Raw genomic sequence first — 24,043 nt, 5'->3', positions numbered from 1 at the left:
TGGCGGGAGCGCCTTTATTACTTCAGCCTCGACATTGGAAGTGTACAGAGCGTGCAGCTAGGCAACGAATTATATACGACCCATGGAGAAGCAGGGAGGAGACGCGTTATTATATGAATATGCAATAATCCGAGACAAGGCAAGCAGCGCAGCGTCCCAATCCGGGACAGCTGCCTAGCTTCTGCGCTGAGCTCGTCTCGTGGTAACTTTTGTTGTTGATCCACCAATGATGACGCACCAGCGAGCAGTCATCACTCAGGTCGAAAGCTAGCAGTTCTGATAGTAATGATAATGGCTACCGGTGGCATCGCGCCATTAAACACATACCTGGTTGAGTGGTATCGGCTCCGCAGGATGGCCATTAAAAAAGAAAAGCCCTGTCCCGGGCAAGGAATAAAAAAAAATCTACTCATTACTGATGCACGTGCTCACTCGTGTATGTTTTTTATCTCCTCCAACAGCAGCGATCGGGCAGACCGGGCACGAGTGGACTTAGAGTGGGCGGTAGAAGGGCAAATTCTGGCGAGAAGCGCCGATGTTGATCGTTCGGTCGTGGGGAACAGCCCACGAGGCGGTTGAATAATTTCGTGCGGCCGGTACAGCGACAGTCCTCGCGCGGCGGTTATTTTTTTTATGGTTTTCGTTGATTTTTTTCCCCCATTGCTTTACTGTCAGTGTAGGGCGGAGCTAGTGTGAATGCCCCAAGCCCCAGTTAGACCTGATCTACCGAGAGGGGATTCAGTCTGTCCCGTACCCTCCGTTTTGTATTATTTTTCCCCTGTCTCTCAGCGTCGACGGGCCGTGGCTCCAGCGGTGACCCGAGAGTGTTATTCGTGTTCTCTCTATCTCGCGGGCTCCCACATCGCCAGCCAATTTGACGCAGCGAACCTGAAAGTCTAGCGGTTTTTTCCCTGTAGTTGGAGTGCTCGCATTGGGTGCTCGAATTATTCGCGGGACGCGAGGACTATGATAATCGCAAGCGGGACGAAAAGGAATTCTGGACACGGTGAGATTGAGCTCCAACATTTCAGTGACAAAAACCTGTTCTATAAAGCATCTGCAGTTCGTCCTATCCAGAAACGCGAAGGGGAAAATGTGAAATCGTCTATCTACAGATTATAATGGACAGATTTAGTTTTTTGCCCAGAGTATCAGCCAATTCAGTGGAATTGTGAAATTAAGCGCTACGAGCAGGACCTTTGGACGGCGTTTGGAGTGATCCCTGTAACAATCGACAGCCTTAACCTGAGTCGTAGTTCAGGGTATTGCTAATGTTTCTTTGCGCCACCGCTTGGTAGCCTCATTTCCTCCACCGTCAACGCACCGGGCCAGTAGTGATCGGGGCAGAGGACGCACCCTTGCAAGTCATACCCACCCAGTCAGTGTTGCCTTACATCGAGAACTCGGCTTCATTATCAGCCCCTTGGATTGTTTTGCTCCCTTCGCGGGGAAATGTTTACGAAATCCTAGCCCGGTGAACGTGTTGGAGTTCACCCTAGGTCCTGCTGTGGTTTGATCCGCGCATGGGACGCTCAGACTTCATTCCTTCTCGCCTGCAATAAAACGTCAGGCCACCGTGGTTCCTTTGGTCAAATTTGAACGGGGAGGCCAACCGATACATACGAGGCCTACCCTGACTGGCCAGACTCAGAATTCGTAACCAATCCCTCAATGGCTTGGCGGAACTTTTCTTGAGTGCACCCGGGACATTTAGCATTGGTCAGCAGACTTTATTTCGGCGTCTTGCCAAAAGAGCGATCGTCATTAGACCTACCGAGATAAACGTAGACACAACAAGCACCGTGTTGATGTGAACACGAAGAATTGAACGCAGAACACTGTGTTACATCAAGGCTTGCTTGAGTGAAAGTGATCGATTAGGGTTTTCTCGACAACGAGGAGCTGAAAACCGGTAACCAGAGCGAGTGAAGATTGCAAGAAGCATAGAAGAATACACTGGCCATCCTTCCCACACCCCAAATGCCCGCGTGAAAACTTGTGAACAGCATCTGTCTTGAGTGAGAAGTCACTAGTATCAAAGATCACTATACTTTAGACAGATTTTGATCAAAGCTTTTAAGGACGCTCTTTTTGTGGGCTGGGATTTCTTAGACTTGAGTATATTTTTGTGGAACGTGTCACATGAGTTCGCTAGAGCGGAGCTCAGACATGAGGTCCCGCTACCAGAACTGGGCTCTCCAGAACTACGGAGACAGCGGGAAGACGAAGACAGTGACTCGTCGCAAGTACGAGAGAATTACCGGGTTCCTACGTGGTAGCCCAGGCCCAGCTGGTGCAGAGAGCACCAAGTTTCGGTTCTGGGTGCGTGCCAAAGGATTCAAACTTGGGACTCCAGGCAAGAGACAGCGAGGGGGGCCGAAGGAGGTTCTGTTTGTGCCCGTCAAAACAACGGTAGGTGCCGAAAAACCTTGAAGTGATTTTTGTTGCGACAGTTTGACCCATCGTGGTTCCATTATATATGTACCATGAAACAATCGATCTGAAAAACAAATCAGCTGAACTTGACATGTGCTATAATGATGTTTGTTCTCAAACAGCTTCAAATTGGAAGCCAGTGACCCTCAGTCCATTTTTAATGTAGAATTCTCAAGGTATCAGAAGTTCAAGTAACTAGCACGTCATTTATATTAATCAGATAGTTGCATCTCTAAACAGCAAAAGAATGAATGAAATGTATGTTTAGACATCCTACAGTGAATGCCAGTTCGCAGTTTGTATGTTTTTGTCAGGATAAACGGTCGTGTGATAACAAATTCAGCCTCCATTGTTCGTACCGTCGTCCATTCAAGCTCCAACTGGCCCTTTTTATTATGTTTGGGTCCAGCCTGGCGGTATATTAAACGACGCCATTGTTTGGGTGCATCATTTTGTGTATGATTGCCATGGTAACAGATGATTACATATTCACTGCGTCCTTGACCATCCTGGTAGCGCGCTAGACAATGGATCTATAGACAGAGAGCTGAAATCGTCTTCTCTCAGAATGGCTTCCTTGAAGCTGATATTAGGCTGATAAATAATTAATATTTATAATGGTTTGTTCAAGCATGTGCAGCTTACTCTGACGCCGAGACTACTCATGAATGTCCGTAACTTGCTTGCGTGGCATTAGGTAGGCTGAGTCTTTTGGTATTCAGGATCATGCATATTAATAGCTTGCTCAACCGTGAAGATTGTCATTAATATTAATGAGGTGCTCGCGCATACCCGCGAGCCCCGCAAGCCCGCTCTTTATTTAAAAACGTTGGCGGATGCATTGGCTGGGTACGTGTCGCACAATGTGCCGCCGAAGTGTCCAGCACTTAAAGTAGAATACGTACGGCGTTTGAGCGAATTAGATACATGACGTGACTCGTCGCAATAAGCAGGGCATATCTTAAGCGATATACCGCTAGTAGTTGGACCCAACATAATTAGGACAGTTTTTTCCCAAGCCTTAATGTACACCTGCAGGCCGTAAATAATTGGTAAAGTTCCTTTAGGTCTGTTACCATTTGTCGTTTCTGTCCACATTGGCGCTCATAGCTGGGCTACTTGGGCAGAATCTTTGCACCCAGAATCGGACTTACAGCAGCCGTATTTTTCATTTGTTTTTTTATAAGCTCCATCTTAACAACATGGATGAATTGCCCAAATCTGTATTTCAAGCAATTATTTTATCGTTCCCATTTCTGGACTGGCTATTGGAGGTTGCGTTTACTCAAACACTTTCCTAATGTCAGTGCAATTAACTCTCAATATTTCTGCAGTTAAATGGCATCAATTAGCCCATATCCGATTTGGCACCATAACAGGAAATGACTTTTAATAATCCATCTAAGGTAAAGCATCTATCCAAAAGAAAGTTTATAAGTAATCCGTCCCACCTCTGTTCAACAAATCTCAGAATGCAGAATTATTTTCGACGAGTGCCGTCGTTACCAATTTCAAATTCGCATTGACATGAGTACAGTCGTTTGCCTGGTAAAAATCATAGTATTTTTTCACACTGATCATCGTCGTGACTCATATTCCCTGTTATTTGTGTTCAACCATCTCACTAAACACAATAGGTTATGCACTAAAAGCTTTTCTAAATGTACAGCGTGTGACAACTCCGCCATGTTTTGCCCCTACCTCTCTGTGCCCAGATAGAGTGGGGGTGACTGAGTTCTATTAAGGCTCCAAGTCCTCGACCTTTCATGGTGCAACTTTACCTTGAACACTGGCATGTGACACACAGTTCACGTTAGGCTAGCTCAGACTATAAATAAAAATGGAAATGAAATTGCTATGGGAACATAGGTAGATTTCAACAAAGAAATTTATGACACGGCGCACAGTCCGAGTGTGGAACACGCAACCCTTGGAAGAGTAACATTAAGCTACGGGCTTTCCATGATAGGGTGCTTTCATTAAAATAGGGTAAAGCTTTATCATATTGGCAGGCGGATATGCAGACAGTAAACGTTAAATCTAGTCTTACTGATCAAGAGTCGTGTCTGCGCAGGCAATGCAACTTGTCAGCGTGGTTTAGTAAGTCACAGATGAGGGTTAAGTACGAGCCTGAAATATATAGCGATCTGGAAAAAAACAGTGACCCAATGCGCACCTTTATACCGAGTGAACTGTTTAACTGGGCCTCATATGTGTGCCAACCCCAGCCTGCACTTTTAACGACCGGGCACAGACGTTGCAAAGTATACCATCAACTGTTTAGAAAAACATGCAAATGCAAGCTATAAATGCGGGCCAAACGGCTTCAGGATATAGACCTGCGTTCAAGTCCCAGTCAGGTTTGGCCTTTCTCAAAACAACGTGCATAATCATTTTGCCGTAATAAATGGTAAACCCATCAGTATTCACACTTCTCCGGGCCTCCTCGCCGAATGTTTTTTGTCCTTTTGTGAAAATAGACAAAGTTGGATTCTCCAAAAGTGCCCTAAGCACTGTAGCTCGCAAGCCTTGAAAAAACATGTAGAGAGGAAACAATGAGAAGCAGTTACAATTTTAGAGGTGGGAGAAAAACCCCAGGGAAATGTTCTGGGTAAACCACACGGAATAAAGTTGGGACTGAAAACCCAGTCCACCTGTGCACCGGGAAGGATTTGAACCCAGAAAGCAAGGAAAGAATCACTACGCCAACCTGGCTCCCCAACTTGGTTTGGTTTTGTCCCCAGAAACTAGAATAACCATGTGCCATATGCATGATTGCCCGATATCGCTCTAAAACAAATACCCTTCACATTTTGATTCATACATCCATGAGAGAACTGAAACATGGACAAGCAAATGTTTACAGGTAAAATGGCAAGTCAGGTACGTACAAAGCTACCAATGGCGCGTGGTTTGGTTTTCCTGGATTCCAAATGGAACAGAAGTGAGCATGTCAGTCTTCCGTCGTACGTGACTATCATCTCGCGATGCTTGTATGCCTCCTCTGACATCAGTTCTTAGAAGTTGCTCTCATGAGTCTTGGCAGCGAAGTTTGGATTGTCTCGACTCGAACAACTACAGCGTCTTCAGTCTTCAGCCAGAGTAACTTGAGACATAACCGCGCCCTCTATTGGCAGTTAATACTTGACACTTTAAGACACGTGTTGTTTTACTACTTAATCTTAATGGCGCGACATTTTAACACCACGGTCGTTGTTATTAGCGGAACAGGTAGGGAGTTCAAACATTACTTCAGATCTGGACGGTCATTTTGCAATCGTCGTCTATTCTCAAGCATACCTTTCTATATAACAGTACCCAATACAATACCATTTCCTTTTTAAACGGTGTTTGTACCAACATATTACACTTTTGTATTAGCCATGAAGTTGTCAGGACAGCTCTAAAAACCCGTCCTGCACTTAAAATTCGGAGCGTGTCAAATCTACAACTGTACTTTTCTCTCCAGCCGAAAATATCGACGATCATCGCGAGCCACATTATTTGAATAAGGGCACATGTTAAACATGATCTATCACCGAATGAAGGATGAGACACAGGGTGCTGACGAGGCGCATTATTGAGCTGGTGATTTGTCCTACGCAGCTCAGGATAGGACGGGGGTGTTATAGACAGCTGAGCGCGTGGTGCCGCGTCTCCAGACTTCATTACCCTACGCCCTCAACTCATCTCCCCCGTGACAACCAAGGCATCGGCTGGCCGGATTAAGAGGTTCTTTTTTCGGCGTTATCTGTAGGCGATAGACTGCACGCCGGACGATGAGCCGGCAAACTATATAGATGTAGATGCAGTAACATCCCAACGTGGACACTGCATTTGGTGAAGTGGCCTGCGCGATACCGCGGGAGTCGTTAAAATGACAATAAGCGAGATATCGATCAAATGCTTCCAAGACTATTATTCTTTGCAAAATTTATCGAGTGTACTTGTTTTAAGGAAATGTTGATTTCTATTGCATAATTGTTTGTTGATACCTGATTCATTATTGACTTTCCTTAATGTCTTATCGCATGAACAATTTTCACTGGACTTCGAACCAACTGAGTGCTTCAAAATCAGAGTTTTTCTTCGCTAAAAAAGAGATTTTGATAACCCCAGACTTCTTGCTTGGGGAAGAAATACACAAATAAATTTTGTCTCGTTTCTGTAGTCCGGGATTGTCTGGTGTGCCGCATGATGTTTGGCTTTGTCCTATGAAAGCGTTAGAGTGAATTAACAAGACAGGAAAGTCGCCAGACTCTGAAGTGGTTGCTATTTGAAATGAAAATTCATACACAAGATCTGGTATAATACAGTCGCGGTAAATCTCTTATCCACAATACAACCCGTGCAGACATAATAGACCTTCGCTGTGACTGTCAGCGTTAAGTTGATGCTGCAAGTCTCGTCTCTGCATAATTTCCTTCGACCCTCAGCCACCCTCGTAATAATGTCGATCCCCTGGCGCGAAAAGCCTCCCCCGTATCACCCAGGCCCCCGTCCCGTCATCTACTTCACTTCACTCTCCCCCCGTCCATCCATCTTCCCATATACCCTCCCCAGATCACAGCACCGTGCGAGCACGGCTCGACACGCAGTATTGACCCAAACGAAGCCCCGTTCATTGGCAGCACAGCCAGCTTAATTTCCCCTCCTCGTTCCGGGCCTGCGGCTCGCCTGGCGCCAACGGCAGTCCCCCCTCCGTAGCTGGGACCCGGGGGTAGATAAGTGATTACCTTCGTCCCGCCTTCCACCTGTCCTATTCCCATCCCCGTGGAGGGTTCGCTCGTGAAGTGAGTGGTTCTTTATTGCTCCGGACTATCTATTTCCTGGCGGTGTAGTCCGTCTCCTCTTGCCGTCGTACCATCGGCCTAGCCGAGCCCCGTGCCCCATGTCTGGGTCTAGAGTCCATCGGTACCATCGATTCTCTTTATCTTTAACCATATCCGTCTGTCCGTCTGCAACTCCAATTTCATGACTTACCAAAATTGTTCTCTGGTGCATTGAATGATGTAATACACTGAACCTTCCACATGGGCCTCGCCTCCCCAAATATCAGGAAAAATGACAGATTAACAAAAATCTGAACCAAAGGGAAATGTATTTTTCTTTCACCAGGTTTTCTGGAAAAATCCGTTAATCGTTGTATCAGTGTGTCTGTAGAGACGTTTGAAATACGGTTCTGAAAGTTACATAAAATGCTGCACCGTTATCATGGTATTTTGATTTCGTTTCTGGTTTTGTTCGTGATTATTTTTCGTCACCATTGGACCATTTATGAACCTCATCAGGACATTACCACCAAAGTCTTCACAAGCTGACATTGGTATCAATATTGACTCCATCATCGCAACACCCAAATTATTCAAATCCTGCCTATCCACACTATTATCTTCCGTTTGGCACCTGCTTCCTCCCTGCTGTTCCACATCTACCAACCACCCCCCCCACCCTGGCCAAACCACCTGCACTGACTTCGACCACGAAACACTGATATCAACTGTCCGTTCTCCATGTTCTTACCCGTCCGTGTCGAGGTCCGAATGAATTTGTAATTAGACGGGCTGAAGGTGAAATAAACTCGACCTTGGAGCCCATATCTCAACCGGGGCAGCATGAAATATGGAATCTGGAGGGTATGGACTTCTAAGCAACATTGTATTCGGATACATTAACTATGAAAAGACATAAGCTTGAAATGAAGCAAAAGAATCGGTAAATGGCCAAGTTAAAGGAATATACCACTGGGTAAATGTAGAGTTGCTCCAATGGTTTGATAGTAAAATATGCAAATAATTAATGTTTATGAGTGTAATGCTAAGAATAATGTCATTCGGTAACAGAGGAAATGTTCGGTACTACTCGGCTTGGCCTCGTCGGATCGAACATCTCACCTCTCTCCTCATTAGTCCTCTTACCATTACACGAATGTGAAACATTCATTATTTGTTTTAAATCACGGCACAAATCTTCTTCTGTTAGGAGAACCAAAAGGTCCCGCTCGCGTATGATCCGTCATTTTGCGCAAAAGATTCGATTCCGAACCATCCACTGGTACAACAATGCATTGTTAGATTGGTTTCCGTTGCTACATTATTTTCCTGCTAAGTTACTGGGAATGAGATATATGAAATTGGGGCAGGAATCACTATAATGAATGAAGTTGTATTCAATGGGTACCTATGAATAGAACGATAGTTCAATGACACGTAATCAACAATCCCCCAATCAGAGGACGTGGATTTATGGTGGTCCGATACTTTACATACTTCTGCCCGTGCGTTTTCACACGCGAGCTGCTCAGAATTTATACCAAACAAAATTTTCTACGACACTGGTTCAGCTCTCATGCAGTCCACGAACACTGCAGCGACCGTTGAGTATATATTCTGTATTTTGCAGCCTTAATCCCAGGGAGGCGTGCTGGTTAATATTGATGTGCCTACCAGCCCTGGTAAATATTTAGCTTGCGTGCGGGGTTACCTATAAACACGAAATGAGTGACCGTGCATTAGCGAGCGGGACTGCGGGGATCCGGGGAAAACTCCAGGCAAAGACCAATTTCTCCTCCTAGTAAAACCGTCCAGAGGGTTTGTTCTGTACACGTAATGCTTAATATGCCGAGTGTTGTAGGTGCATTATTGCTCAGAATATTAAAAATGCTCACCATAAACTACATTTTATCTGATTCTTCCCCTTTGTTCGCCACGCTGTCTCAACAATGTCTTTTCAGCACTTAATATCAATAATAATAATAGTTTATTCAGACAAATTACAAAATATAAACACATAAACATACGATACACATAAAGAAATCACATTATTTCACTATAAAAGACATTAAATCCTAGAGTAAATACAGACAGGAGGAAGAAAAGGACAGCGAAAGGCTGCCTTGGAGAAAGACCAAAAGTGAATTCAAAATACTTTCGTCAAAAGGGCGTGTCTCTCCATACCCTCCACAGCAAGCAACACGAACAAAGATATGACACAGAATACAACATAAAATACATGGGGAGAAATATATCACAGAGATTAAATACATTGAGACAGGACAAACGAATGTAGAAAAAATATAGAGAATTATAAAAAAGAGGATTTAAAATTCAAAATAAGAAGAGATAAACGTTGTGCATAATACTTGTTTATAGCATATCCAGCCAAATTCATAAAAACGTAACATAGTTGGTTCAGAAAAGATGAATGACATCGTGAAAATGTCCAGTAATTAGAGCACTCAGATTCTATACATGAACCATGCAGGCTGCCGCCTAGTCATACCTGAGGCCGGTAGGCGTTACACGGGACATTGAAGTAACTAACGACAGAGAATGTTGGGATGTCTGTTGGGCGCGATCGTTCGGTCTGCACGAAGTCGATCTCTTCAAACGACTTGTCGATAACCATGCCTTCAGCTTTTCACCTTTTCTTCCTTCAGGGATGTGAAAGATTATTGAAACAAAGGGAAGTAAAGTTGGAGATTCGCTACAGGAAAAGGATCAACAACTTGTTCGGGAGATCGCGCAGATCGGTCCCAACACGTCTTTGTAGTTGATTTGATCTAAAATACTAGAGCGACTTCAAAAAAGAAATATTCCCTTGATATTCCAAGATGTGCATACCTGAGCTAGGTTGAACCAAAATTTCATTGTAAGAGAATGACCGTCTTGCTCTTTTTAGTTTCAATATATGCTCGAGGATTCAGTCTCTTTTTGAAACTTTGATTTACATATGCATTTTGAATGATGAAAGCTTTGTTAAGATAATTAAGTACTTTTTCACGTTTCTTTAACTTATTCTAAATAAAACCAAAAATTTTAGATATGCTACATTATTTCAACGAATCAAAAATACCAGCATTGTTTGTATAACTGTGCACCACTGTTCAAGCAAATGTCCCACGCTATAAACACGTTCATAATAGTAGCTAACAGCCCCCTTTGATTTCGTAATTTCCTTTGTCTTTTGTTTGGTCTCGAGATTTTGTTCGAAATGTTTGCACGCTAAGAGGGCTTCCTGAGTTATCTTCGTCTGTAACTGACGTACTGGCCAATCGATGGTACATTGAGCGGTCTCACACGCCATCCCCATACCCAACTTCTTCCTAAAATTCGTCCCTTGTTCCGTCGGCGATGCCCCGTAATTGCCTCGTCCCTTCATCCCCCATCAACGATCTAATAGAGCTAGGAACAAAAGACGTTCTCTCAATTACAAGGGCTTTACTACCGAGAGCACAACTTGCACGGCAGCGTTTCTTTTTGGGCCGAGCTGAGCCAATTAAGGCAAATTGGTTGCTTGGGCTATTAGTGAGTTGCGGGAAGATTTATTAGGCGGCGAAATGGAGAGACGCAGGATGGATGTTGTGTTTTATGCGTCAGTGCGTCCCTTCAGCAAGGACTGGGACAGTTGAATATAGACGCAATTCACCTGTTGTCTCTCTCGTTTATGGGCATGTTGGGGGGGGTGAGGCTACGGATGATAAGACTCGAAGGCCGGGGCGTGGCTGTGGAAGTGATGGGAAACCAACCGCTACGGTCTTTGTCATCCTTACCCAACCTAACGCATACAATGTTCTTCATGTCAACAATGATTTTACCAGTAGCAGTACATCCATCAATCATATCCCCCAACGCCTCTCACCGCCATCAACCCTCTCAATAGCTAGCATCCGTATTTGATCTCATGTTTGCGAGCTATTCTCTACATTGTCATCCTTGCAAAAATATTTATTTATCTTGTGTCGTGAGTCCTTAAGGTTACAATTACCTTCACTGACAGTGTTTTTCCCGCTTGGTACTCCTATATAAGCGGGTGACATATTTACCGAAGGCAAGTGTACACACTCGGACTGTCAAGGACATGTTCCCTCGGTGACGGTCGGTGATCGAAGATGTCAATAAAGGTCAATGCCGTTATCGTCATCTTTTTGTCACCAATTCACCAGGCCCACCACACCCAATGTCTTCACCCTCCCGATCACTCCAGGCCTGTTAGTTTCACCCTTGCGTCTGGTTCGAGATTTCCTCCTCAGTGGTTGCAGGGGCCACCGGCGTCTTTTGTTTAATGACCGTCCGAGATGCAGGTGTTTTGTCACGTCGTGGGAACAATATCATCGCTGTCGCTCCCGACGTCACGTCCGTCAGTCAAGCCTCGATCCCAAAACAATACCCTCTGGTAATTTCATCTTGTGCTCATCCCACCACAACGTGAACAAAACTGATGCTCGACATTTTTTGTGTCTCCAAATCCAATGAAACACTGAATGATTTATTCTGCCATCCCATTCCGAGCGCCCACAACGTACTAATTAATTGATTACAAATAACAAGTGTCCCACACTGGCTATAGATACATGCACGGTGTGCATTTTGTGGAATCGCACTGTTCGCTTTCGACAAAAGGATCACCGGCCCATGAAGTGGTGCTAAGGGTAGTTTCACGTCGCCTAGCAACGGGATGCCTCTCTTGTGATGCCGTCACACTGCACGCGTAGTGCGTTTGAAACACAAGTAAAGTGAATGATATCGTTAGTTGCATGGTAAATGTAGCCCGCCGTTGTTGGCTAAATTTAAACAGGAGAAAGCAAGTCGTCTGCTTTTGTGGGTTTGGATTAATGTTTGCCGGTGATTTTTTTGTAGTCCTGTTTCAGAATTAATTGTCCTAAGCTCACAGTTGCAAGTCTTCTCGCGATACACTACTTAAACAGAGAATTTCGATGAAAATTTCCAGCCTAGGCTCAACTGTCCCGTAAGACATTTATCGGATGCAAGTCTTTTTTAATCAACCAAGCAATGAAACGAAAACAGTGTCAGCCTGTTTGCAGAGGAGAATAATTGTTATTCGGAAACATGATCGATAAAGGCAGCTCACGGGACTATCAAAACATTTTCCTGTTATCTCCAGATCCATGGCAACTGTTGTCAAAATATATCAGAACGTGTGGGCACACTTTTGTTTTGCATTGGTAACCGGCAATGTCTGCGATATCAGCTTGAATATCAAAATGTATACCCAAAGTTCTGATCTTACAGTGGTTTGTTTCAGTGTTGTTTCAATGCAGAATTCTAAGCCTTTCCCCCTACCTTCTCGCCATCTTTTACTGATCTATCTGTTTAGCTTTGTTTCATAGTTTTCTAATTAGTATTAGAATTAATCAATTAAGATATCTTTTGTGTAACTTTTGTGTTTGCTTACTATTCCTTTTCAAAACTTGGGAATTTGAAATAGACACAGTGTTAATCTTCTATTGTTATTCATGTAGCGTTTTGTTCACGTTGTCAGTGGAACCCACCAATTAAAAATATTTAAAAATCCTGTTTAAAAAAATTGTATTTCTGTCCTCCAAGTACGTGAAGACCTATGTAGCTCTCTGTATCCTATGGAACAACGGAATACTTCTATTATCATAAATTACAGCATTAATATTAAGCGCAGGTCGTCGATGGAAGAAGATAGCAAAATCACCATTTCATTTCATATTCTATCTTCTTATTTTCCTCTGCCCTCTTTACAAAAGAATGTTCTAACTCTCGAACATTGCAGATCATGACAAGTCAAGGTGTGTGCGGGATACTGTCAAATTAGGCAAGAGACCCGGTAGCGTTGGCAACGGGCGAAGGAACAATTACCGTACAGCCGGCTCGCTATACCTTTCATGCATCGTATCACTTCCACTCGACCGACCCTTTTGTGGTGGGCAATCTTTTTGGACGAGCGCGCGCGGGATAATAATTCGCTGGCTGCCGGCCAGCAATGAGGTGCGGAGACCCGATACAGGAATGATATTGAAGTCGGTGTGCCGTGTTATGGAAAACATCGTAGCAAAAAGGACTTCCTTGGTCTGAGGGAGATGTCTGAGTCGACGTAGGGTTTATTATACTGAAGGGCTGCTTAATATGAAAATTTAGCTCAAGAGATTGGCAGAAACCCATTCCCAACTGAAAGTATAAGAGGGGAACTATGAAAGGATGATTTTACAACATGCCCCGCCGACGTAGTTTTTGAATCGAAACATTTACCATTGATCTACAATTTGTATTAAAAATCCTGTGTTCTTAAAAAATCAAGAGCCCGTATATGGAATTGGGCAATATATGTTTTGACGAGAAAATTAATTAGTAGTCTCAGATTCAACAAAACAGCCAGGATGTTTGGTTAAACAAACCACTATTCGGCATTATTAAAAGAAATTATACTGACGGCATATAAGAGAGGATACTGAAACAATGCGGACATTGTCACAGCGTGACAGTGAAATTTTGCAGCGCCCTCTCTTGACAGGTATCAGGCACGGCTTTCAAGCTGAAGAATTATGTGGTTGCAGGGCTAGGGGCACGTATGCATGGATCAAACGTTTACAAATTGTGGGCGCTTAGGGATATGTTGCCGGGAATCAGTCAAAATATTAACAAAGCATTTTTTAAATTGGCTTAATTTAGCGCCCTCAATCGGTAGGAAATGTTGATATTTATAGGGGTCATGGTTCGTCCTAGTAAAACCACCCCCTCCACCCCGCCCCTTCCTCACACAACATGATTGCTCCTTTAACATGTCCCAATTGTTCAAAACGTTATCTCTGCCTTGAATTTCAACCTCTAATGGAATATAGTCAGACAGGATGTTGGACATTATTAAAGATTTCCTCAACCTGGCTACTTCAGCTGAGACGATTGGTATTCAGGGCTACTCTACGCCAGTACTAATTATTGGACTGTGTGATCATTCTTTGACTTGTTTTCAGGATTCTGACGGGACTATTGTGGACCGTGGATTTAAGCGAGTAGCTGTGGTGGAAGACTTCTTTGATATTATTCATGATGTCCACGTTGGGACAGACGGCCGTAGTGGGAAACATGCCGGTCAGAAACGAACCTACCGGGCGGTGAGTACAGAGAACGTGCAGTCCCTTATGTCCGTTATAAGACGAGATGGATTCCTAGAAGTAACATGGTGAACTAGTCGCACGTCGTGTCTGGTTTTGAACTTTGCGTACTCAGTGTTAACGGTTTTGTCGACAGAACATTGTGTCCTGACTCCACATTTTAAAATCCTAACCGGTGCAAGCATGCTTCTTTGTTTAAACGCTGATTTTATTCGGCAATCAGCTTTTTGAAAGTAGCCCTAATAATTTTACATCGCTTCTAATTGCTGATAATCTGCGAAACTTGTGCTTGCAGTAGCTCTCCCTCATGTGGGATAAGTCTTTACGGTTGCTTGGACAACATCGTGCTCATTAATGAACTGATGGTATGTTTTGCAAGTCCAAAACTGCCATGCAAAGTGTTAATAATTGGCAGTTAATGTAGGTATCAGTTTTGATGGTGAGTTGACTCTTGACACCTAGTATTTCGGGTTTAAGTGAATTCATTTTATTCTTGCATGCTGCATCGTTTCTGCATGTAAGGCTTCATCACGCTACTTGGTTTCCTTATGCTGGCATTTTCTTGGGAGAAAACCGCAATGATAATCTCCGGAGAATAGAAAAAACTCTCTGTCGTTTCAAAGGAAGAAAACCCTGGATAAACACCGGCTTGGCGCGTCACATGCAATGGAACGGATTTAACTTGTGTTTACCATTAAACTGGTTGAATTGTCTCCAAACCCGACTCAAACATTTGACCCAGTTGGCCATTTAAAAATGGAAAGTGGAAATGAAACTCACCTCGAGCAGATCAGTCAGGGACGCACTTATTACAACAATATGGTTGACAGTGACTGATGTCATCGCTTCCGATGAGACGCCTGTATTTGACAGGGCGCTGTCCCCCAAAAGTAATCACTCCCAAAGTCAGGGGCACTGCCCATTCCGGATATAGCTTTAAGCCGTGGTTTTCCATGCACCCTGATCAACTATCTCAACTATCAATCAGATAGATGACATCAACATTTTGTCTCAATTCTCGACTAGTCAGGCAAGACAGCAAGGGACAAGTTCGATCAAGGACCACTAGTTAATGGTTGGTTCGGGACGTACCTAGCGCATGTGCAGTGAAGTTGAAGTGCGAACGACCCTTGTCAACCGTTGTCTGGTCATTAGGCCGAAGGGGAGAAAAGGCTGCCACAGGAGGGCAAATTAGCCAAAATTTGAGTGAAAATGGTCGTTTACTAGTGATATACTGTTTTTACAGCATTTCTCTGGCTACAGGTCCTCTCTACACTGTGCTGTTAAAGACGGTTTATGGCAACCAACGATGCAACCAACCTCGATAGGCTGGTCACGAATAGTCGACTAGCCTGTGTTTGATCAGAGTTTGTCGAACTATGGTTACCTATAGTCCTTGATCGAACTTGCCCGAGGGTGGCCATTTTTCTTTTCTTATGCACTAATACTGTTTCAGGCACCGGCCTTAGACTCACACTGAGCTCAGTGGGAGTAAGAAACGTGATATCGTTCTATGAGTCTGGTTCCCCGAAGAAACAACTAGTGGATCCAACTGTTGTCTTCGCTAGGACTCTCTCTCACGTATTATGAAATGAAAATAATTGTGGATCCAAGATCTAGGACATTTGGGGTCATTACTCGTGTTTGTCACAGGAAATTCAAACTTCGTGGGGAGAAGGTGGAGCGTCTGGTTCCCAAAGGCAAGAAATTGTCAGAGTAGAAATGATTAGGCCTATGTAATCGTTAACGATTCATCCAACTCCCACTTCATCTTGAGGACTGTGGTTAAACCGACATTTTGTAACATGTCGAGGCTTATGAACTCGACCAGGTATTGCTCACAGACTGCCTGGTAATCTGACATTGTTCCGTTGACGTTGATGCATAGATTTTGTAACCAGATGTGGTACTTGGCATTTCGTACAGCACTTGATAGCCGATAAAGTGGTAGCTGGGTTGACAGTGTTTCTCCATTTCACGCGACTGCCCAAGAGAAATGAACATTTCGTTTACCGGACACGTCGAAAATAGCAACGTGAACTAAATGTCAAACTTGGTTACATTAACCATGCGTCTTTGCTGCTGTTGATTTTTAGATCGCAGAGACCTACGCGTTCCTGCCTCGCGAAGCCGTCACACGGTTCCTCATGAACTGTACGGAATGCCAGAAGCGCATGCACCTCTCGCCGAATCTCGCGGAGCTCCACGAGAACGGTGACGCAATCGAGGAGGCCAAGAGCAATAGCAGCAGCAACAATAATAACAGCAGTAGTGGCGGCCTGGTGGGAGATATCAACATGGATTACAGCCTGCCGATTACCACCACGTACTTGAACCAGTTACGGAACATGAGACTGGCTAACTACAACAATGAGGTAAGGCACTTTCTATTTTCATTTTCAGCTAGTCGTTCAAAGGCTTTGGGAAAACTATACTCCTGATTTAATTCAAAGAGTGTTTACAACCTCGTTCTCTACACATATGCACTTTTTTTTGGAGTTCGTTTCTTTTCAAAAGTGAGGATTGAAGATTAATGAGATTTAAACCAGACTTCATAGATACAGTAGTCTGTAGGGTTTTCTCTTACAGTGTTGCTGTTTAGTTGTGGCAGTCAAACTACTGGAGCCACTCAAATGCCATGGTTTAAATGATCATTTGATTGTAATCACTTCGCGATATACGCGTAGAGTCGACGATCCACGATGTTCGTGAATTCCAGCAACGGCACCAGTCACGTAGCCACCGCCATTTCAAAATACCAGTTTAGCCACACTCCTGCACTAAAGGCCGCTAATCATTAACCCAGTCTTGAAAGACAAATTCGGCTTTTACGAGAACAGCTTTGGTATGGCTAATTTGTACAGTGGCTTCATGCTTTGTAGGCGCAAGGCCTGTCCGGTAAAGTCGTTCTGAAGAAAACACCAGTTTTTATTTACTCGGCCGCTTTAAGATCTGCCTGACAAGCTGGTAACCATTAAGCTTATTTAGCCTCCAGCGCTTTGGCATCGCCTTTCCGTCTGGGCACTAGACTAACATGACCCTAAAGCGATTGAAGTCCGTGTGCGTATGTTCCAAAAGAAAAGTGTCAACGGTATCAAGTACCTTAGAACTTAGATCTCCGATTCCCTGCTGAGCCATGTGAAGTAGCAGGGAATTCAGGTTTGGGAAATAGGTATCAAATATAGAAAATGTGGGGAAAATGCTGAAGGAACTACCTTATTACGTCAACAACCTCTGCACAGTCCATAGCCTCCGTTCCAGGCTCTCTCTTGCCCACCTCTTGAGGATTAGCCATTTGTAACTGTGCAGAGGAAAGGCCGGGTGGTCGCCCGTGCCACGGGAAGAGAGAGGTCTGATTTTTGTTGGTTGATGGATTGGCAGGTGGCACGCCGTACCACAGGATGCTGTCACACCGTTTGTTGTCAGAAAGTCGAGGCTCAAACAGACCTTAAACGGTCAGGACAGCAGCGAGTAGAAGTGACTGACAGCTGACTCTTTGGCGTGTTGTAGCTGGACAACACCGAGGTAGTAGGGACTGCAGACTGCGTCTTTGGTCTGCTTTCACGGTCGCGGTTGTGTGCCGTTCAGATTGACGATACTGAACAAGGACTGAAGAAGTTCAAGAAGGCGTTAACAAAATCGTACAACATCCTTGAATACGTGCAACAGTGACCCCACAATACAGAGTGACCTACTTTTGTCTGAAGATGACGCACTTTTCTTGACTCTGATGTGTTCCTCGGGTATGTTTGCATGTTGTTGTGAAAGAATATCTGAAGTGTTTATAAATTACCAAGGACTTCGAAACTGCAAGTTCTCAAGTTACTTCACTTTTCAATCTCGAGGGAAATAAAAACAGGTCAACATGGGAAGACGCTTATTCCTCGCCACTTCAATGGTATCCATAACACTTGGCCATATTTCGAGTGTTTCAGTCCTGATAAGTAACCAACGAAACTCACTGTGGCAACGCGGTCAAACACAAACCAAATGGCGGTTTTATGGGTCACTATTAAACCATAGATGATTAAACCGTTGGCCCATCCGAGTAGAAGGCTTTCGTAACAAAATCATGGAAACCTCTTACAGCGTATAATGGGAGTTGTTAAAATCCAGAGTTTGGATCAATCTAAGGTGGTCATCCCAGTCTCTGCGGAACCTGTACGCCACATTGTTCACCAGGAACCACAAGAAAAGATTTGCCGAATATGCATTTCTTTACTCCTTGGGTGAAAAGGAGCCTTCACGGCTAATGTATCTTGACTGCCTTCACCTCGTTGCAAGGGAGAGAGTTAGAGGTACCAAAGCCTTATGCCATGAAATGAAATCATAGATTATCCAGAGTCAAACAAGGTTATGTCAAGTCAGTCTGAAAGGATTATCCATTACGGGGCACCAGATCCCCGCCAAGTCATAGATCGGTTAGGAGAAGCTATGGAACACGTGCTTCTGTTCAAGAATCTTCGGAAGTTAAAACTGTCTTCAATCGATTAATTTCCATTAACTTTCCAACTACATTTACAAGGAAAGTCAATTTTTCCCTCTTTTAGGGACGGGTGGATGGCAGAGTACAGTTTTTATCTGCCGTGAAAGCCGCTTCAATCAGTTGGATTCACCAGGAGTGGTCAACGTGTCACGTGACGCCGGAATCGCCATATTACTGGAGACATTTCTTGTTTTTGAGGTTGACATAATTTTGTCAATTGGTCCTTTTAATAATACATGTAGTGTGGTGCATTGATTCAAATTCTGTCATTTTTGAAACATTGTTGTTCGTGCATCTCACTGGACATGAAGGGTAGTCATTTTTAGGTTTTTCTTTGAGTTATTTTTTTAATTGACTTATATTTTAATTGAACTTAATCTCGATGGCATACATCATGAAATCGATTTTTCTTGAAATGGCTCTTCAAGCGACCCAAGCTATTAAAGCCCGCTGAAGAGTCAACCAGAAATTTCCTTTGAAGAGGATTTTCATTGAAAACAAAAAGCAAGGCAGGGGGCTACACCGTGGTACTGCAATTGTGCCTCGGCCTTTGTTCAGCCTGTGCGTTAATGATTCGACCGCTGCGCCGGACGTCTGAGGAAGGTCGCTCGTGAGAAGCTTGAATGATAGAAGACAGGAGCGACGGTACGGTAGATAACCGGTCTGTCTGAATGGACACCAGCCCCCCTTGAGATATCTGCTTGCCAGGACTCCAGCAGACAGATGAGGAAAATTAGGATACAGAGGGGATGCCTCTTAACTCAAGGCCGAGTGCTGCCTGTGCCTTCAACCTTTGATTACACGGAGAGTTTTTAAGGGTCCTGTGAAGGATGGGGACATTGACGCGATGGAAGAAATCAGATTAGGGGTTGGAGTGGATAGAGAAAAGTAGTTCGACAGGGAGACTGGATTGATTTGGAAAAGTATATAGCATCCAGTAAGGCCCGAGATTTAATCATACAGGGCCTTGCTTTGTGCAGAATACATTGGATAGAACAGTTTGGTTGAAGAGAGAGGAAAGCAGGAGCGACACGAGTACAAAAGATTTCCATGTGACCGTGAGTGGCTAAAATACTCCGAAGAACATGTTCCTATGCACTTGCACATACATATAGCACTTTAACGAAATATTTTACGTACAATATTATGTCCATTTTAGTAAGGTGAAGAGTGTGGCATTTGTGCATGCACATGCCGATTCGAACTTGGAATCACTTCGCTTGGGGCGCTGGTTGGGCAGTCACAGCTTAGAAAGTGCTGGTGGACAAAGGACGTTTGTCTTGGTTTTATTTCGAGGTAAAAATCTGTCACGAGAAGACACCCTTCATTTTGTGCCTGTAGACGTTTTCACCACAGAGGGCGCTGTTAAACAGCGACACAGTTGCCGTGTCCACTTGTTAACGCACCTCGTTGATCGGTGATCGTTGATTGGTTCAAACGATTGCTTGAATACCCTTCTTGCGAATTAGTCACAGTGAAAATTTCTTCTCAGGACCAACAATTTTATTTTCGTCCGTTCTGTTCCCCCCTCTGAGACGAACTCACCTCAAACTAAATGGCTGTGGAGCCCACGTGTTTCCTCTTTGGCCCGGGTGGATTACTGATAATTTTTTCCGAAATAGCACACACTTACACATGTATGAGGTGACTTTCCAGTGTCTCTCCGGAAACAACAGTGGCTAAGTCTGTGTCACTCAGGACCCTAGACAAAATATTCGGAAGCAGTTTCAGGAAATCTACTGCTGTTGCATGTGATAAAGGTGTGGATTTTTATTCATTCTTATCTTTCCCGTGTACTTTAACACTTCAAATACTACGAAGACGGCTACTTTTGATAAGTGGCATGTAGACGATTGGAAAATGGTGGACTTCTTTCACCTGTCTGCTATGCTGCCACCTAGAGGCAGAGCTATCTCTTTCCAGTTCCTTTCCTATTGCAGATGAATGCATATGGATGATAAGTCTTAAACTTCACGTGACCCGCTGCCAGAGGTAATTAAAATCACAATTAGCTCGAATAGTACGATACCGATCGACATGTCCTGGTGAGTACTTTCGACGCATGTCTCCGTCGACGGGCACGAGCATTATACATAACATGGGTATCGATTCTCAGGGTCTCGACTCTCGACTAAGGGAGTCACTGAATTCCCGTTAGCACCGTCGAGGATATCCGTCGTTGAGCGGGTCGGGGTAGGTTAGCCGAGGGCTCTCCTCCCTTCTTTCTCCCATCAATCGGTCTGGGGTTTTCCGCTACTGATCACCAATGACATTCCATTTCCTCCCATATTTTTCAGATTTTGACGGAGATCCTTATTCACTACTAGCCACAGACTTACCAAGACGTCTCCACAGTTTCCCGTAAACAGTAAACATCTGTTCTCGTGAGCTGCCTGTCAGACGAATATCGGTCATTGCGTTTACTGCCCAAATTGGAACCATTCTGCCCAGCTCAAAATGTTGGATTGCACGTTGTCTTTAAAGCATGACATGTGAAATTTTCTGAAAAATGTTCCAACAGAGGAAAGAAGCGGACATCGCTAGAGATCTCTAGAGATTTCTAGAGAACTTTAAATTCCTAGGCGTGGCCTAAAATCATTTAGGGCACTTGTAACTACGCCAACGTCGTAAATATTGAAAGGTGATTTTGCTAAAACAGGCATAACTCGATTGTTCCTCTTTAACGGTTCGCCTTTAAGATGTACTTTGATTATACCGAAGTCTGGGTGCCAATGATGCCTGTAAAGTCTAGTTTCAGGCTCTTTTACGTTGTCAGATAATACCAATAGTCGATTCGTGTATGTAGTCATCGATCCACTTCTAATAATCTTCCGGAATAGGGCCTCTGTTTTTTGCGGATATCGGGGCCACTCTATGAAAACTTTCAGGCTGGAATTAGTGCAAAAATTATATCAAACAGAGAAAAAACACGTAAAAGAGGTTCCCACTTCGTCATTTTGGGTTTCCAATAACAACTATATAAATTCTTGCCAGTCGTTGATCATTATCCACAGAGCAAAACGTATGACGAGCACACTCTTCTTATCTCTTATGTTGCCTTCAAAGTGCAGGTCATAATCTTAAAGCTGTTTTGTTTTGTAGAAATGAATACCTACCTCCCCTCCTTCCAAACATTAACATCTTTTGACAATGCATGAGCACCTTGACGACAGCCGAAGTCATCCACCCAAATCCGGAATGGATTTGCGTGATGTATTATGGGTCTCAGCATTCTGACATGTCAAGATAAGACTGGCTCCGACAGTTTCTAATCATCCCCAAGAGCGGAGTCAAATTTGCTCGGAGTTACCTTCCCTCAAAGTTTGTCTTTCCGCAAACCATAAATTGAATTGTTACCTTTGGGTCTGAGGTGATACATTTGGAACCGCTGTGCGGTCCTGGAGGGTGGACTTTTTTCGGATTTTGCTCAGTAAGCTCGTTGAGGTGATCTCCGCGAAACGACGCCTTCGGTTTTGAAGAAGAACATACATGAGTAAGGAAATTCAATCGGGGTGGATTTTAGTTCCACTTCCAAGTCTTCCGTACCGAATATTAAAGTGAAATGCCATCAGCTTCAACTTTGAAGTGCATTCTTACGAAACGTTGCTTTAATTTCTCCAAATTAACAAAGAAATTGAGGTTTAGTTTCATCCATTGCTTGGTAGGTAGCTATATAATTGCCCAATATTTCAAACCAAATGTATTACAATTTCCGGTTTAAGTAGCCACTCTATAAACTTTCTCTGCTTTGGGCCGGAAGGGAAATAGAATTATTTTTTGTTTGTTAAAGCTTACCTAAGTATTGAGAAACTCAAAGCACCAGAAGAACGTTTTTATTACAGCTGATTTGGAAGGACCAAAAATTTTCTCATTTTCTAAGTGTAAATATAATTGTGTAATTTTTCTGTATGTCTGCGTTGTGCCTGTACGGCATATTTTCACGGCCCAGGTAGTACGCTAAAAATAAACGTTTTATGTCCCTGTGTGCTTCATGATGATAAGGCTTACATTGGATTATTGTGACAACAAAATGCCAACTATGTCAGAGATGTAATCGGACTTTTCAAAGCCGTCAATCACACTGTTTCCCTTGGCAATCCATTGGTCCCCTGGGAGCCCTGAGCATAAATCAGAACCATTCTTGGACGCCACTCGAATAAATTTAGTCAAAACGGTACTCGGGGAAAGAAATCACCGAATAAAAGAAGAAAGAGAAGAGAAAAGGGACACGGCCCGTTTCTGGAACGAATTTTCGATAATTTTCTCGGCGTAGTCGTCAGTAAATGTGATTAGCGAAGCTGTAGGGCGGGCCTCGTTCGGTCACATCGCCCGGGGGTGATGGGGTGCTTAGAAAAGTCGCGGGGGAGCGAGCGCTGAGTTCACCCGCCCGAAATGTCCGGTACACACCGCTAACCTTTCGTTGGGAGAGATCTTCAGCGGTGTTTGGCTGTGATAAACCTTTTGCGAGCCAAGCCCTTGGAGAAAAGACTTGAAGTTTCTATCTGGGCTTGCAAGAGCTCACGGCTAATGCAAGACAGACCCGTAATACGTGTTCCTGTTACCGAAACACAACAACGGAGGTCTAGATTGACCGGAGCACAGTAGGCCCTATCTGCAAACAAAGTTGGATGTTATATTTTGATTTGAACTCTCAGCAACGCAACTGATATCTGTCAGTAGCTCATGCCAAATAAAACTATATCTTGTTAAATGGTCACATCTCCCTTCGTTCGAATTTCATCGAATTTCTAGAAATGATCGCAAAAACTGTGCATTTTACTATGATACAGTAGAGAGGGAGATTTCTTGTAATTCATGATGAGATTAATGGGACATGGGTGTAGACATTTCTTTGTCCCTTGCCGGTGTATAGAATTTACAATTCGAAGTTTTTTCATTTGTACAAGTCCCATAACTGCGTATTTTCCTTTTAACGAAACCCGACAGACGCATCGATTTATTAGAAACGGAAAGGATCGCATAATTTACCTGCACTCGTCGGTGATGGCGCCCTTCCCAGATTACGGTCATTCCGTCTTGTTTTGTGAAATCGTTGACCTCTCGTTGAAGTCTGTTTTAGCAACCTCAACTCCTATCTGTGATGAATTTCCCTCTAGATGACTTTGTTTTGGTTTTGTTTTGTTTGTGCGTATTTTTCTTTGGTGTTCTTTTTGCATGTTTGTGTGTCTGTGTGTTTCCTTTGTTGGTCTGGTTGCTTCTTGTTGTATTTGTTTGTTTGT

General features: G+C 43.8%; 1 protein-coding gene across 4 annotated transcripts in view; it reads left to right on the top strand.

Annotated features, from left to right (window-relative positions):
* The first annotated feature begins 470 nt into the window (after positions 1-470).
* The window catches only part of LOC110978566 (nucleolar protein 4-like), a 66,670-nt gene continuing 43,097 nt past the window's right edge, over positions 471-24,043 (top strand). For 2 of the 4 annotated variants that reach the window (XM_022233680.2, XM_022233673.2), the window contains exons 1-3: positions 477-2,412; positions 14,177-14,317; positions 16,414-16,692. In XM_022233680.2, coding sequence (XP_022089372.2) covers positions 2,143-2,412; positions 14,177-14,317; positions 16,414-16,692 — 690 coding nt within the window. In that variant the 5' untranslated portion in view covers positions 477-2,142. Of the gene's footprint in view, positions 2,413-14,176; positions 14,318-16,413; positions 16,693-24,043 lie in introns of all 4 variants that reach the window. The other 2 variants (XM_022233688.2, XM_022233695.2) reach the window with 2 other exon arrangements.

This window comes from Acanthaster planci, linkage group LG18 (assembly GCF_054643075.1).
Source record: "Acanthaster planci isolate LZ-2023a linkage group LG18, COTS_SCS, whole genome shotgun sequence".
NCBI lineage: Eukaryota > Metazoa > Echinodermata > Asteroidea > Valvatida > Acanthasteridae > Acanthaster > Acanthaster planci.
This window is presented reverse-complemented; position numbering and strand designations above follow the sequence as displayed.